Source organism: Mixophyes fleayi, chromosome 5, assembly GCF_038048845.1.
Source record: "Mixophyes fleayi isolate aMixFle1 chromosome 5, aMixFle1.hap1, whole genome shotgun sequence".
In the NCBI taxonomy this organism is placed as follows: Eukaryota; Metazoa; Chordata; class Amphibia; order Anura; family Limnodynastidae; genus Mixophyes; species Mixophyes fleayi.
In genome coordinates, this window is record NC_134406.1 from 65,349,261 (window position 1) to 65,367,076 (window position 17,816).

Consider the following 17,816-nt stretch of genomic DNA (forward strand, 5'->3'; position numbering starts at 1 on the left):
ACTGAACATCCTCATGTAACCTTAACATGGAGGATCTGTGAGAAAAAACAAACATGACTCCAAAGCATCCCACATACAGCGTCTGCACCTGAACAATGCTTTCCATTCTTTCTATGACGTTTTCTTGGCACTGGATACATCTTTTACATTTACAACATTCATTGTTTTCTCCAGTAGATAGAGAACCATCTGTTCAATGACAAGATTATATCTAATAGCCACGGGGCCTCTAAAGGATCTTTATAGAGTAAATGCTCAGAAAATGACACAGCAAAGTACAGTACTTTCACATTTCCAATGATGTTTAAAACAATGTTTAATAATAGACATCAATGTATTGCTATCATTTTATACATTAAAATTAGGTTCACTGTCCACAGTCCTCAGGGGTATCACTGTCATCCAATTATACAATACATTTTTTCTTTTTGTCAGCAAATACTTCCAATGAGGAGAGTGAATCCACTAACTGGGATTGATTTCTGAAAACAAGAGCCACACAGTGGATTAAAGGTTCTGAAGGTGAAGCAATTAGTATGCACATATAGGAGAAAATTATTAGATTCATAATCAACGTTTTGTCAATTTGTTATCCTGATAAAGTTTAATGCAGCCACAAATTGATAATTCTCAAAATAAGTGTCTTTATTACTAAATGACTATCCAGCATACAATCTTAGCCTCATTTAAGAAGCACAAAATGGTCATGATGGAGAGGCGAGAGGGTGCATTTTTAGAAGAGTCCCGTGTTTGACATGCAGCCATGTCTACTCCACTACTCTTTATTTTTTTGCACTTAATATTTGAACTAATACTGAAACTTTTGAATGATGCTAGAGATATGTGCCATATACATTCCTATAAGTGAGCCCTCAATCAATATTCTCCTATCCACTGGAAAATATACTCATTTCTGGGTAATATGTGGGTCAGCAATCACAAGCAACTGAGCACAACCTGAAATATAGAAACTATAAGGGTCATTTATAAACCAAATATGCAGCACATCAATTTTGAACAAATAAAACTATTCTGCAGCTACACATACACAGATCCGTGCCCCTCACATACAGGGTGAGCTTTGTGCACCTAATTATGTAATTGTGTTAGAATTGAACATTTCACCAAATGTTAAAACATCACACAAGTGCAACATCTGTGACCCATGATTCAACAGGTGATGATACCAGGACGTTAAGAAAGAAGTCCTGGTAACTAGGGGTCAAGCTCTCACTGCCTTTCCTGCATGTCTGACTCTGAGTTCTGCCAAATACATTCTGGTTGCTCAATACCTGTTACCATGAGCTGTCCACTCCATCAAATAAGTGTCAAACTACTCTGCATTAACCCTTGTTTATCTAGCTCAGATTTCTGCTATTTACAGACTGGTTGCTCACTACTTGCTACCCTGTGCTGTATGCTTCATCAGACAAGTGTGGGACTACTCTACAATTACCCTTGCCTGTCTGGTTCAGAGATTTGCTATTTACAATCTGGTTGCTCACTAGCTGCTGCCGTGTGCTGTCCATTCCATCAAACAAGTGCCAGACTACTCTACATTAACCCTTGCCTGTCTGGCTGAGAGTTCTGCTATTTACAGTCTTGTTACCCATCTGGTTACTCACTACTTGCTGCCGTGTGCTGTCCACCTCATCAGACAAGTGACAGACTACTCCACAATAACCCTTACCTGCCTGGCTCAGAGTTTTGCTAATATATCCTGGTTGCTCATTACTTCCTACTGTGCTCTACCCTCTCCACCAGGCAGTTGTCAGATAAACAACTTTTACTACCCAAGCCTGGAAAACCCAGTACTTTGAAACATGGGCTGCTAAAAGTGAAAATCTCACAAAGCGTTTCTAGCAGTTGAGGATCTCACGCTACTCTGCTCTTAACAGCCAGAAAGGATTAATACAGTTCCATGAGACATGAGTGGTTTGAATATAGTTCTTGAATTCCAAACATGTAGTAAGTAGTCATAAGGAGTGGTTATGAGGCAATTACCTGAGTAACGGACCCTTTGGACTGTGCAGATGCCTCCAAACAATAAACTCTAGTCCAAGGGGTATATTTACTAAGCTGCGGGTTTGAAAAAGTGAAGATGTTGCCTATAGCAACCAATCAGATTCTAGGTGTCATTTATTTAGTACATTCTACAAAATGACAGTTAGAATTTGATTGGCTATTATAGGCAACATCTCCACTGTTTCAAACCCGCAGTTTGGTAAATCTAGCCCCAAGTTGTCTTTACAATACAGTGGCAGTAAAGTCAAAACTTCTGTCCAAGCGATCCTTGCAATCTCACTGCAATAAAAACAGAACTCCCATCTAAGCTTTAGTAAATATCTCTATGGTACTTCTTGATATCATGATGTTCCCGGCTGCTCGGCCATTGCTCTCTATCAGTGTGATAGGGATCTGAGCCCCAGTCTTCCTGCACCAGCAGGCTCATCATGTGAACAGATCTGCGAAAAAACTTCAGATGGAGCAGAGTTCCTGGTCAAGCAAGATAGATGAAGTAGTTGCAGGATCAGATGCAGGAATCGCAATGGAGCTGGTGATAGATGATATTACACCGAGCTGTGGAAATCCTTGAATGCCCTCTAGTTCCACCTGCAGGATCTTGTAATGTTTGCGAAGTTCTCATAGTTTGAATCGCACCCTGCAGGGCAGGGGCAAACACAGGATTTGTTAAAAACCCCAACACACCGCAAATAAAAAACTAACCCAAGGTACAATATGACAACGTCCAAAAGAACAGTACACTGTATAGAGCAAATAGACCGAAAAAAACAGTTATACTGTGTAAATATTTAGGGAAACAAAACAATGTGGAAAATACTTGCTGATGAATCAAAATATAAATAAATTCTACCAGCATCAAAGTGTACTATGTAAAAAGAGCAGAAAGAATCCCAGAAAAAAGGACAACAAGAAAAAAAGAGAGAGAGAGAGTCAGATAAAGCCATGTACCGGGTGCCTAAAACGAATAATCCTCTAAGTCTTCAGACAATGATGATATAGCAAAACTGGAATTAGTCAACAGAGACCAGGGAGTAAATGTATCAAGCTGAGAGTTTTCCGGCGGGTTTGAAAAACCAATCAGATTCTAGCTATCATTTATTTAGTACATTCTACAAAATGATAGCTAGAATCTGATTGGTTGCTATGGGCAACATCTCCACTTTTCAAACCCGCCGGAAAACTCTCAGCTTGATACATTTACCCACAGATCTTGTAATACTTAGGCAATGAATTTCTGCTCATATAGACATATCTTTCATGCCTAACAGAGTCATTCACTAAAGCAATCCAACTGGCAACAGAAGGTTTCTCATTAGCCACCCATATTCTACCTATAACAACCTTAGCCATGGCTAGGAGATACATATAACATCATGCTGAATTCTTATCATTTTGAAAGTGAGAGAGGGTCCAAAATACAGGTTTTAGGATACAATAAAGGAATTTGAATCCCAGTCATCTGAATGCTTGCCACCAACATGGTCCAAAAATTAATGATCTCCAGGTAGGACAAGAGAAGATGCAGATAGACAGAAAGAGGCACCCCACATTTAGGGCAGTTGGCAGTAGGTCGCCTACACAAACTCTGTAATTCAATAGGGGTGTAATCATTATTATTATTATTTTTTTTCATTATTATTATTATTATTATTATTATTATTATTATTATTATTATTATTAAAACATGAAATACATAAAACAAGAACATACAATGCAACCAAAATAAATGAAAGCAAACATGAAAACAAAGGGTATGGAGGACCCTGCTCATTAGAGAGCCCGAAAAAAGTAGTAATACTGTGTAAATATTTCGGGAAACAAGACACAGCTGAAACAAGAGGAGAGATTGTGGCTTAGAGTGGAGATTGGGACAGCTGTCATCAGGAAGAAGGTAAGCTTTAAAAAAGAAATGGGTTTTTAGAGCACATCTAAAGATTTGAAGGCAGTCGAAAAGCCTGATTGGGCGTGGTATGGCATTCCATAAGTGGGGTGCAGCACGGGAGAAGTCTTGTAGGTACAAGTGAGAGGTGGTTACCAGAAACGAGACAAGGCGTAGGTCAGCGGTATATCTAAGAGTGTGGGAGGGAGAGTATTTTAATATGAGATTTGAGATGTATAAAGTTGTGATAAACTCTGTGCAATATAATTAGCTGAATTTGACGAAATTTGGTGCAGGACGCGGTCATGCGAACACAACCAAGTACGAAATTCCAATCCTCCTCATTTAATGGACCCAGTTCAGATTCCCAATTTGTCTTAAGAAAGATCAGGTCTCCAACAATAGTGCAGGAGGATGGTGGCATATAAAATGGAGATAATTTTACAGGGACCCATCTCTTTTAGAATAGCTTTAATAGGAGCTGCAGGAGGGGATTATTAATACAAAATTGTGTCTGTAATGCATGTCATCAACTGTAAATAGCTACAGAACAATTGGTTTGGGACCACAAACACTACCTTCAATTGCTCAGTTAGGTACCAGAGTAAAGCTGGCCAATTGAGATGATGCCATAAGCACACCAAGTGGCATCAGCTCCCAGCTGAATTACCTCAGCGTGATTGTGATTGCCCCAGATAGGGGCTTCAGGGTCCCAACCCATAGTATCCATAAACTTGTGCATCATGTTCCATTTAAAAATGGCTTGGCGTAGAAGGGGGGCTGTACCCCTGGAAATCCTGGATCCCAGCAAGACCTGTAAAGGAGAAATGGAGGAACCCATCTGCCCACGTACAAAGCCACAGAGGGTAGAAGTCTGGACAGTTCCCATCCATTCTTTTAGATGTGCCAATTGGGCAGCAACACAATAGGCCTTGAAATTGGGGTAAGCCAAGCTCCTTGCAGCTTTGGATAGGCAGAGCCTGTCAAGCTTTATACAAGTCCTCTTGTCCCCACAGACCAGAGAGGCAAATCACCTATTAATTTTAAGGAAAATATGGCAAAGGATGTAAATTGGCATGTGTTGTAGTAGGAGCTTTTTCCATGTGCAGAGTTTAGCTTTAATTAAGTCATTGACAAGATCTATGTTGAGACCAACATAATCATGCACATTATTCGAAGTCCAAAAAGTATTTATATTTATATGTCCATTGCAGTGGGTGTTGTGCTGCCGCAACCAGAGGTATGTTGCCACACACAGGGAATATATTGGATTTGGACGAAATTGATCCTTAGGTCGAAATACTTTCCAAAATTATCGACGGCTCGTAGTAGGCTGCATAAGGAGTCATTCACATCCTTTTAAAACAAGGAGCATATATTGTGCATATAGAGAGCACTTTTATAAACAGAATGTTAAGATACTGGATACTAGAGATGAGCGGGCTCGGATATCTGAAATCCGAGCCCACCCGAACGTTACCGATCCGAGCCGGATCCGAGACAGATCCGGGTATTCCCGCCAATTGGAAAACTGAAACCGAGGCTCTGAGTCATAATCCCGCTGTCGGATCTCGCGATACTCGTATTCTATAAATTCCCCGCTAGCCGCCGCCATCTTCACTCGGGCATTGATCAGGGTAGAGGGAGGTTGTGTTAGGTGGTCCTCTGTCCTGCTATATCTCGTGCTGTGCTGTGCTGTGCTGTGCTGTGCTGTGCTGTGTTCTGCTCAGTCCAGTGGTGCTCTGTCCTTCTGAGTTCAGTGGTGCTGCTGGGTCCTGTGCTGTGTCCTGTTCAGTTCAGTGGTGCTGTGTCCTGTGCTCTGTCCTTCTAAGGGCATTGTTATTTCCCCATTATTCCCAAGTTATAAAAAATTTAAAAAAAAGTTATAAAAAAAAAAATAATTATAAAAAAAAGTAATTAAAAAAAAATATACAAAAACAATCCTGCAGTATAAGTCCATTGGTACTGCAATATTACAAAGTTCACTGATTCTGCAGTATAAGTCCATTGGTACTGCTATATTACAAAGTTCACTGATTCAGCAGTATAAGTCCAGTTGGACTAAAAACAATATTGTGAGGTGTGAGGTGTTCAGAATAGACTGGGAATTAGTGGAAATGATTGTTATTGAATGTTATTGAAGTTAATAATAGCGTAGGAGTGAAAATAAACCAAAAAACTTGATTTTAACACTTTTTATGTTTTTTTCAAAATAAATCCGAATCCAAAACCTTAAATCCGAACCAAAACCTTTCGTCAGGTGTTTTGCGAAACAAATCCGAACCCAAAAACCTCAAGCAAATCCGAATCCGAATCCAAAACACAAAACACGAGACACCAAAAGTGGCCGGTGCACATCCCTACTGGATACTTGTACTGTTAGCAATGGAGTCAGGAGTATGGTGAAATATTAAACTGTTTTACTAAAGCAAAAAACACAGTCCAGATAATGCAGGGTATAAGCAAAAAAAAATCTGGGTGTGGCTCTATAGCAGGTAAACTGAGGAAACAGCAGACTGTTCCAGGCAATGCAGGAAAAATGTAGACACAAGTAAACTTAATTCTGGGAAATGCATAATAACTGTGAGCTGGTAATGATGATAATCAACCACGTTCAGGGACATATGGAAAAAGAACACTTGTTAGCAGGATATCCAAGGCACAGGAACATAAGATCAGAATGGCTGGAACATAGTACAGTTGTGGCCAAAAGTTTTGAGAATGACACAAATGTTATTTTTCACAAAGTCTGCTGCCTCAGTTTTTATGATGGCAATTTGCATATACCCCAGAATGTCATAAAGAGTGATCAGATGAATTGCAATTAATTTCAAAGTTCCTATTTGCCATGACAATGAAATTTATCCCAAAAACAACATTTCCACTGCATTTCAGCCCTGGCACAAAAGGACTAGCTGACATCAGGTCAGTGATTCTATCGTTAACACAGGTGAGAGTGTTGATGAGGACAAGGCTGGAGATCACTCTGTCATGTTGATTGAGTTAGAATAACAGACTGGAAGCTTTAAAAGGAGGGTGTTGCTTGAAATCATTGTTTTTCCTCTTTTAACCATGGTTACCTGCAAGGAAACACGTGCAGTCATCATTGCTTTGCACAAAAAGGGCTTCACAGGTATTGCTGCTAGTAATATTGCATCTAAATCAACCATTTATCTGATCAGCAAAAACTTAAAGGAGACAGGTTCAATAATTGTGAAGAAGGCTTTAGGGTGCCCATGAACATCCAGCAAGCGCCAGGACCGTCTCCTAAAGATGATTCAGCTGCGGGATCAGGGCACCACCAGTGTACAGCTTGCTCAGGAACGGCAGCAGGCAGGTGTAAGTGCATCTGCATTCACAGTGAGGAGAAGACTTTTGGAGGATGGCCTGGTGTCAAGAAGGCCAGCAAGAAGCCACTTCTCTCCAGGAAAAACATCAGGGACAGACTGATAGTCTGCAAAAGGTACAGGGATTGGACTGCTGAGGACTGGGCCACTCCTATTTCCTTTACTATGGCATACCTCCTGGAACAGATCTGTAGGAAGGGGACCAGCCTGTCAAGCAGTTTTGGCTGGAGAAAGGGGGGTACCGGGAAACCAGAAATGCCCCCTAAGTGCACACCTGCAGGGGTAGTCTCTGGTAAGCTTTGGTCAGGATTAGTGAAAGATGGGTTGGTAATGGACAGGGATTAGGATCCTCCCCACATGTGGTTCTCCCTGCTGAGCTGGTATTATCAGGTCTACCAGGGGAGAGCAATGTTGGTTAACACTGGATAATGAGATTCCTCATCCCAGCTGATGAAGAACAACTCCTAATTTTAACCCCTTGCAAGCATTTGTGATTTTGCAGGAGCTTAAGGAGCAGCTGACTTCCTGTGGATGTGACGAAAGGGGGTTGGAGACCAGGAAATCGGGAATTTATTATTATTTATTATCATTTATTTGTTGGGCGCCACAGGGTTTTCACAGCGCCTTATATAATAAGAACAGTAGACCATACAGGGTAAAACATCACAGAACAATAAACACTAAGTACCAATGCTTCGGAAACCCCGGCCAGACATATGGAGTGAGGGCGGAGCAGAAGAGTCGGTATGAAGACAGGAGGGGAGAGGGGCCCTGCTCATACGAGCTTACATCCTAAGAATTCACAAATTTTTAATCTCACTATTAAAACATAACTATATCCACGTGATCTGAATAAGTTGAGGGAAGACAGCACGATGGGAAGTTCTTTGTAGTCACTTGCTGTCACACTACATTACTGTCTCTGTATTTTTTCCATATTCACAAAGAGTGTTATGTATAGATTTTTAATATATATACATTAAAACATTGCTTCCCAAAGCCAGTTCTCAGGGACCTCTAACAGTTTCCAGGTTACAAGTAAAATGATTAGTACAATCTGTGGATCTTTCAAAATATGTCAGTAAGTAATGAATACACCTGTGCTCCAGCAAGGAGATATGGAAAACATGCACTGTTAGAGGTCCCTGAGGACTAGGTTTGGGAAACACTCATTAAAACGTTCAATTATGTCTACATTTTATGCAAAGCTTGGGGCATTTTGATGTCAGTTCACCTTAAAAAGTTGTATGCCAAAAAATAAAGATATACCGTATTTCCCCATGTATAAGATGCACCTGTGTAAAATGTGAAAAAATTGAGGATATGTTTTTTGCAGAGTAATTGTGCAGTGGATACTACAGAGAGGAGAGACGGAGTTCTAACCCTATTGCTAATTCTGCATTACCCTGTCAGATGCTTCCTCTGCCCGGTAAAGTCTTCTTTCTTCTGACCGTTCTGATCCCGATGCTGGAAAGTCACTTACCGTCCTCTTAGCGATGACCGGATGTCCAATCAGGACATTGACAAAGTCCTGAATTGGACAAAGCGCCAAATGCAGAAACCGGAAGTGAAACCATCCACATCCGGTCATCAGGAAGTGGATGGTAAGCAACTTTTCAGCATCGGGATCAGAATGGACAGAAAAATGAAGACTTTACCGGACAGAGGAAGCATCTGACAGGGTAAGGCAGAATTAGCAATACCACTGTATAAGACGCACCCAGTTTTTAGACCCAAAATTTTGGGGGAAAAGGTGCGTCTTATACATGGGGAAATACGGTATATGCAGCATAACTATATGCATATATTTACTGAAAAATACAGTGAAGCAGAAAAGACTAACTTATAAACTGAGCAAATATTTCTTTAAGACTCATTCTCTGTACAGTACATAGAATCTGTTAAAGCAGTACACACATACTGTATGACTCTACTGAAAAATAAGATTTTTTTCAGAATGTTCCTCTGTGACTAGTTTATCAGCATCATAAATCTAGCAACCTATCTGCAGTATATAGTTTGCAATTGGATTACTCCATTATTCTTGTGTACTTGGTAAAATAGCTTTAAACATTACACTTCTGCAAGTACACACTGATGTGTCATGGTTCAGCAAGACATAGTAATGAAAAAGATTGATGATAGTCAGTTTCTAAAGGTGTAACATATTTTAGCTACAAAGATGTACTGTTTGTACTAGAAAGTGTATTAGTCTCCACAGACCACTCAGCATATCGATCTATCAAGCAACATGTCTGTTTTGTTCAAGAGAATGTTAGGAAAGCATTTTAAAAAAGATACTGATTGCTACGCAATAAAAAAATCACATGAATTGACTTAGTAAAATTGTATAGTAGTGACCCATCTCTTATAAATGACTAAATGTTAACATTAATTCATTTTTTTTAGTGTTGTACAGTTTAAAATTATAAAGAAAAAATGGACAAGATCAATTCCACTCGACTACAGAAAGATCTTTCTACTGTACAAAAACAATTGTCTTTTGAAACTATGCATATAAAGATGGATATTGAAGGAGCTGACTCACTGAATTGTATATTAGATATACTTTTGTTCAAGCTGAGAACTGTGGAATATGCTGGGCCTAGGTTAAGAAATGCTAATATTAGAATGTCATTGGCAGTTAGCCAGAAGCTATTGAAGCTATTCCCCTCATTCCCCACCTTTCCTTTTAAAAAAACTAGTTTGACTTTCTGCTTAATGTGTTGGACAGACCTTACATTCCATAACCAATTAACAAAGACACTTGATTTTAAAACACAAATGCAAAAAAGTGATTTATTTTCTTAGAGAATGTTATATGTAAGTCAGCTAAAAGAAGTAGACTTTCTATGTATTTGAAGGTGTCTTAATTTGAAGGTGTATTAATCAGAGTTTTCAGTGTCTTTTAGGTGCTTATAAAGATTAGATTTTTTTACTCTAATGAAGGTGGTGGCCATCAGACCCTGCTTACTACTTGACATTTTCTTATCTATGTGTATTTTATAGAGGAAGCACATTTATACAAGCACATGGACCAATGCCATTAGGAATTCAAAATGAATGATCATGACATGGCTGTATGTGATAAATTTTACCATGCTTTCATTAGTTATATAATGCCTAAGTGAGGAATAAAAAAACAACATTTTAGGGATAAAAAGGAAAGTTCAAAGACTTAAAAGAGGGTCCAGTTGAGTGACTGTGTTTTGAGTTGATGGGGTTTTTTTTTGCAGATGTGGAAATTTCAGTCATAGTCTAAAAGTCCATAATATGTAGTGCAAATAGTTTTCTGACATTGACTATAAAAATCCATAATGGGAAGTGACAAGTGTAGTGTAAATGGTATTACGAAGTGGAATAAAATAATGTGGTGTATCTTGTGCAGCTACATAGTATGTATGCAAGACAGTAAAATATGCATTTTCTGTCTGAAAAAAAATGCACTATGTATCTGTATTTTATGCAATCACCATATCATTCGTAGGAATGATTGGCACTCTCAGGTCACAAGAATAGATCAATGTCACAAACCCCCCAGCTGAAACAAGAACATACCTAGAGAGATTTTCACATTTACTAGTTGACCTAAAAACCAAGCTTTTGCAACAGGTGTTGTTGCTTAGCTACCGAGTTAAACAAATGGAAACCACAGGTGAAAAGCACACAAAAGATGTGTCACAAAGACATATAAAGAAAAATAACTGGAGCAAAAAGTATTCTAAATTAAAGTGAGCAAAATACAGAAGCCAAATAATAATATCAAGCAACCTACAAAATGCACATCTCTGCTAAATACTGTGAATTAAGATTTGATGAAAGAAAAATGTTAAATAATAAAAAAGTTGGGCATGTTGAATTATACAATAAGTGTTGTGTGATTTGTTTTAATGAGGCTTCCTCTAATTTTTGGAACATTATTGTTATTGTTTCATTTTCATCACTTTAGTATAATGAGTATTATAAAAAAAATAAGGTTTTTGGTGTGAATTTGGTACATTTAACGTAATGCACCAACATGGCATATGGCAAAGTTCTTATGATATTAAAGTTACTGTTCAAATTTTAATAATAGGAATGTATTTTATTTGAGTATTTGAAAATCATGTCATTTAGTGCAGTTCTATTTAAAGTAAGAGACACATTTGTTTCTGCTTTCTGATTTAGTTACACGGCTATACTGCACATTAGGTCTTCTGCAGCAGGATGATGAGCGGGAGACAACTTTCTAATTAATTCAGAGAAAGACACATACACTGTAAATAACAAACTGTAGATGTCACATTGAAACTCACTGAGAAATATTCCATTAAAATAAGAAAGTTATGATCAATAAGAGGTTCAAAGTAAAAGTGTAATTTAGAAGTAATAAGAAGCTTCATTAAGGCATTTTAATGATCCCAGTAGATAAATTTTGCATTTAAATCACTGCCTTACTTCCACAAAGAGGAGCACTGCTAAGCTCCATCGGATGAGACAAGCAGATTTACATTTACTGAACAGCTGTGGTTTCTCGACTACTGACCTTTCCAATAAGATTTGGTTAAAATTACATTAGTTGCAGCTCTAGATTTGTACTTTTTTTTGCTTGCATTAAATGTACTGTCTGTTTTTCTATACTTTTAGGTACTTCATTCTGGTGCCTACTGGACATAGTTCCAATAAAGAATGAAAAAGGTGACGTGGTCCTTTTTTTGGCTTCATTTAAAGACATTACAGATACAAAAGTGAAGATTGCCCAGGAAGATAAAAAAGAAGGTTTGTGCAAAATGAATGTTATATATTAAGGTGGCTTTTTATAATGCACAAGATTTTGTTTGCAGTATGATAAATAACAGAGTTGAAACAATAATGACATAAAGCATGCATACACACACATCAGCCAGTGTGAAAGATATAGGGGTATATTTACTAAACTGCGTGTTTGTCAAAGTGGAGATGTTGCCTATAGCAACCAATCAGGTTCTAGTTGTCATTTTGTAGAATGTACTAAATAAATGATAACTAGCATCTGATTGGTTGCTATGGGCAACATCTCCACTTTGTCAAACCCGCAGTTTAGTAAATATACTCCATAGAATTTGTGCTCAGATGAATATGCAGATCTTTGGCAGATCCCTCCTTTGTCTGGTGAGTGAGCCGCCTTCCACGCCCCCAAATTTGAAACTTCATAGGATAGCTTCAGTGTTTATATAGCTTTTCAAGTCTACTAATCTTGGACACCACCGTAGTCGATTCTTGAGCATCTGGCGAATCTGCAGCAGTCCACCTACCTGACATATTTTCTCACAACAGGATAATAGTTCTATGGTTGCAATATAAAGTTTGAATCTTACTCAAGATTGCCTTTCAGGTTGACTGTAATGTTATACTCTTACATCTACAACAACTACTGTAAGTATAACTCTTTAGGCATTAGTACTATGTATTTTAAATAAACTATACTATTAAATAATATAGAACATGAGAAGTCACACTAAATCTTTACCACCAATATATTATTTAAAAGCAATTTACACTCTTTTGATCTTCTTTATAGGATATATTTTTATATTTAGCTACATCTGTATATGCTTTTTAACATACATACAACCTATATCCTACAAGACTAGAAATATTACCTTTTCTGTTGATTAGTGTAAAACTGTAAATTGCACATTTATAGCAATATATAGAGCATTCTCATATAGTATATCTAATATATATTAGCCTAGTGGCGTGTGTTAGTCTGTGTGTGTGTGGAAAAAAAAACCAAGCTGCAGCGCCACCTGCTGGGCGGAGTTATACACTGCCCTACTAAATTCTTAGTGTGTGTGTGTGGGAAAAAAAACTCAGAAAGGGCTGAAATTTGGTATACTAAGATGTTTTTAATTTGTTAATTTAATTTGTTAATTGTTAAAAGTGTTTATAAAGATTTTAAAAATATATATATATTTCTTGAAGGAGAAGTGACAGTTGGGAGTGGTTGGTGGTTGCCGGGGGTGACAGTGGGGAGTGGTTGGTGGTTGCCGGGGGTGACAGTTGGGAGTGGTTGGTGGTTGCCAGGGGTGACAGTGGGGAGTGGTTGGTGGTTGCCGGGGGTGACAGAGCGAGAGGAGTGTGATACTCAGGACCGCTGAGAGAGATCCCTGTGTCTGGTTAGACATCTGGATAGATGTGGCGATAAAGATGAAGGATTAAGTGATGGAGAAAAATTATGAGGTGGTAACATGTGGACAAAACCACGTTAAAAAAGGACGCTTGCGTCGGGAAGTAACGCTCTTCCCCTAAGGAGGCCTGGGCTAGGCTCAAATGCATGACAAGAACCTTTTTAACACCTTAAGTAGCTTAATTTGACTAGAATGCATGAGTATCATGCACGGGTTAACTTGTTAAAACATATATGGCTATATTTCCACGTATGTATAAGCATGTACATGAATGTTTACCAACACTGACAGAACTTATAACAATATGTGTCATTAATTAGTTGAGTGGGTGTAATATTCCTTTGAGTTCTGTGTATAGTGAATGCTGTGTGTTACAAAACTGGAAGCAGTTAGAAAGGGAAAAGAAAATGGAAACTTTTAGATATATTTTGAGGATTGAAACAAACTTTCCCATATGAACGGTTTGTGTTATAGAAATTTGATTTCACTAACAAGCAAAAGTGGAAACATGTTAAAATAGTGTAGATTAATAGTTTTATTTCATTTTTAGTATCCCAGGAAGACATTTTACACTTTCTCTTTAGTTACATTGTCAGTGTAAGGTCAGTCAGCATAATTTTGTTCTAACAACGGTTTGAACGGAAGTGAAGATGAAAACTGTAGTATCTCTCTCTCCTGCAATTTAGTTCTTCATACATCCAAGGGTGCTATCTCTAAATTGTTTCCGCTCTATTGTATTGTACTAAACTAGTACTAAAATTATAAATACATTTTTTTTGTAACACAGTAAGATGTTCTGACTGAACTCATTAGGGGAATGAACAATTGTCAAAAAGAAATGAGGATAGCAGATTCCAAGAGCTTCTTCTCCACTTAAAATCATTGCTTTAATTTACAAGGACACTTATGTGAGAAAATAATTTGTATTTCAATTCACTCATTTTAAATTTTGTACCTTTTTTTTTCCAAAATCCATGTGTATACCGGTTTTCCTGCTCATGCCATTTAATGTCACTGAATAATTAATGGAATCTACTATGTAGTTCCTGTTTTCAAACCACTTTTATAATAACATCTGAGTTCAGTGTCACTGATAATATACATAACTTAAAGAAAGATCTCATCTTCTCATACCTTCATGAGTGAAACTATAGGGCAGGACAGCAGGATTTATAAAATTAAGGTTTAGTGAAAGTCCTATCATGGTAGACAATATTGTGTGATTACATTTTAACTTATTAATTTGGACTCACCATTCTTTTTAAGTAATGATCTGCTGCTTTCTCAAGAAGACATAGCACAAAGATCCGCAATATATAAACACCAAAACCATCCACTGTAATTAGTGAGTTCCTCTTCATTGCAGACAGCTGTCATATGGCAAAGGTCAAGTAAGTAAAGCATATAATACCCAGTATTAAAGGGTGAACAACAATCCATATAATTATAAACCTGATAAAATAATCATAAAATAAAATATGTATATGTAGCACCCCTTTATCTCTCTCTTCAGTGCCACCACCCGAGTCTTCTACACAGTATGGTGGGATGCGAACTGTGACTGAATCCACCAGGGGTTGACTTGGGAAGCCCCTTGTATCTGACCACACTAACCCTCTAAATAATAATGTTCCGCACACTGTGGTTGCAAACAATCAACTGGGTGTTTATTTTGGGGACAATAAATGGGAGTTGCGCATTTAAATATAGGGAAGTTATGAACAGGATAAATGGGACACTTAGACATCAGGTAAGATATTAATCAAAGGCAACAGTTTAGTAATAGCTAATCAACAAGATGGCAACCACACATACATTCACTGGCACCCAAACTCTCCCACAATGGACCCACAAACATTGTGAAAATATAAATAAACAATAATCACAATCCTGCCATTATTAAATAGTTTGGGAGGTTAACTAACGTTGGTGCAATTGCTGAAACGCTGGTAACTTTCATTATATCTCTGACAGGTAACACATTCTCTGATATATGTACAGCATTAATAGTGTCATAGTGTTTGGTGTGTTTTTACTTATCTCTCTCCCTTTGACTGAAGATGAGGGTGGAAGTCACTGTTGGGTCATGGTCTAACTGCAAGCCTGATCAGGCTAGCTGTCCCTCTCTGCTCACACGCAATTTGGTAATATTGGGAGTCTCCCTCTCTGCTCATAGGCTCGCTTTGCTGTGTTATCTCCCTCAGGCTGCTTAGTTTGCCTAATAGTGGATTTTCTGTAGTGATCCAGCTACAAGACCTCTCTATGCAAATCTACACACAGCTTCTCTTTTAATAGCTTGGGTATGCCTTTCTTCCTCTGTACACTCGGTCATTTCAGCAGACTCTGCTTTCCACACACACACCTCACTGCTTCTCCTGTTGCTGGCACCACTCTCAGACCCCCAGCACCTCTTCCTGTCAGTTTTTTCCTTCCTGTCTCTCTCCTCGCAGACTCTCTGCTATGGCTGACCCTCTGGTATGGCTGACCTCTGCTTTACCCTGTGTTTCCATAGAAACCTCAGCACTTGGCTGCTCAGTATAAGCTAGTCTGATTGCACTTACAATGATTTTCAGCACATGAGAACAACTGTGATTGTAGATTTTTGTGGAATGTGGTGTAAAGAAAGAATATTTGTGTGCCCTTAAAATATTTAATAAAACTTTTCTTTTTGCATCAAAGAAGTCTGGTTGCAGTGATGCATCTATGGTGTGAAGTTTTTACTGTCCCAGATGATGTGCATAGATATGTGGCACAAAAGAGTAATTTGAGCATGCATAATGTTTGGCCATGTTAGGCTTAATCAAAACAAAACCACTTGATCTGTGTAAAATTATTTAATACACTCACTATTATCTATCCAGTTCTACAACCACTTAGATTTTATTCCATAGCTGACACTATAAGGAAGTCTTCAGTTACTTCCTGACTTATCTCCAAATATACTCACAACTTTAATCATAGTTAATGTAACCCAAGCATGTATCTGCATTAAATGCAGCATTTATAAACAAAAAAGCTAACCTGGCACATGAATTATTTAAGAACACAAAGACAGAATATTATTAGAGTCAAATATAACAAATAAAGTCACAAAGCTTAGAGCATATAAAAAAGATCACAAAAGGACATAATATAATATTATTTCAAAACAGTTCCATGAATAAACGTGTAAAAATAGATACTGAATATTCACATTGTTTCATGTAACTGGGGAGAGGAGGCTGGATGGATCTTCAGTAGCAGATTGACTGCCAAGAAATAACAAAGTTCTACATTGGACGAATATTTGTATGTAGAAGAACTCTCTACACTAAGTAAATAGGTAATTAAACGTCCCTAAATCAATTATTCCACATAGAATTTGCTACTCAGGATATATCATCTATATTGTTACCTGACAGGTGCACCCTGTCACCTAAATAAAATTCAAAAAACAAAAGAGTAGAAAGATGAGTGAATATAGGGGCACTCTTGGATGTAAGTTAATATAATCTTTATTAGGTAAATGTAAAATAACGTGTTGTCCTGATGGTGAGAAAGCCAGCAAAATATTTAAACAAAGGGGATGTGAGATAAATGTGAAATTAAAATGGCAGATCAACTGTATTGACCCTGTTTTCACATGCAATAACTTAATAAATTTCTATATAAATATTTATATATATATATATATATATATATATATATATATATATATATAAAATATAAAAGCCTAGTGGCGTGTGTTAGTCTGTGTGTGTGAAAAAAAAACCAAGCTGCAGCGCCACCTGCTGGGCGGAGTTACACACTGACCTACTAAACTCGTAGTGTGTGTGGGGGAAAAAAACTCAGAAAGGGCTGAAATTTGGTATACTAAGATGTTTTTAATTTGTTAATTTAATTTGTTAATTGTTAAAAGTGTTTATAAAGATTTTAAAAATATATATATTTCTTGAAGGAGAAGGGACAGTTGGGAGTGGTTGATGGTTGCCGTGGGTGACAGTGGGGAGTGGTTGGTGGTTGCCGGGGGTGACAGAGCGAGAGGAGTGTGATACTCAGGACCGCTGAGAGAGATCCCTGTGTCTGGATAGACATCTGGTTAGATGTGGCGATAAAGATAAAGGATGAGGTGATGGAGAAAAATGATGAGGTGGTGACATGTGGACAAAACCACGTTAAAAAAGGGCGCTTGCGTCGGGAAGTAACGCTCTTCCCTTGAGGAGGCGTGGCTTAGCCCCAAATGCATGACACCTTAAGTAGCTTGATTTGACTAGAATGCATGAGTGTCATGCACGGGTTAACTTGTATATATATATATATATATATGTATATATATATATATATATATATATATATATATATACACACCTTTATTTGTGTCTGCCTTTTTATTTTCGGATTCATTGGACTGGTACAGTGAAGTTCATATTTCATTTT

General features: G+C 37.9%; 1 protein-coding gene across 1 annotated transcript in view; it reads left to right on the forward strand.

Moving 5' to 3' along the window:
* KCNH8 (potassium voltage-gated channel subfamily H member 8) overlaps window positions 1-17,816 on the forward strand; it is a 325,816-nt gene that overhangs the window by 140,174 nt on the left and 167,826 nt on the right. Inside the window, exon 3 of the mRNA XM_075212321.1 lies at window positions 11,878-12,009. Within this exon, the coding sequence (XP_075068422.1) occupies window positions 11,878-12,009 (132 nt within the window). The remainder of the gene's footprint in view (window positions 1-11,877; window positions 12,010-17,816) is intronic.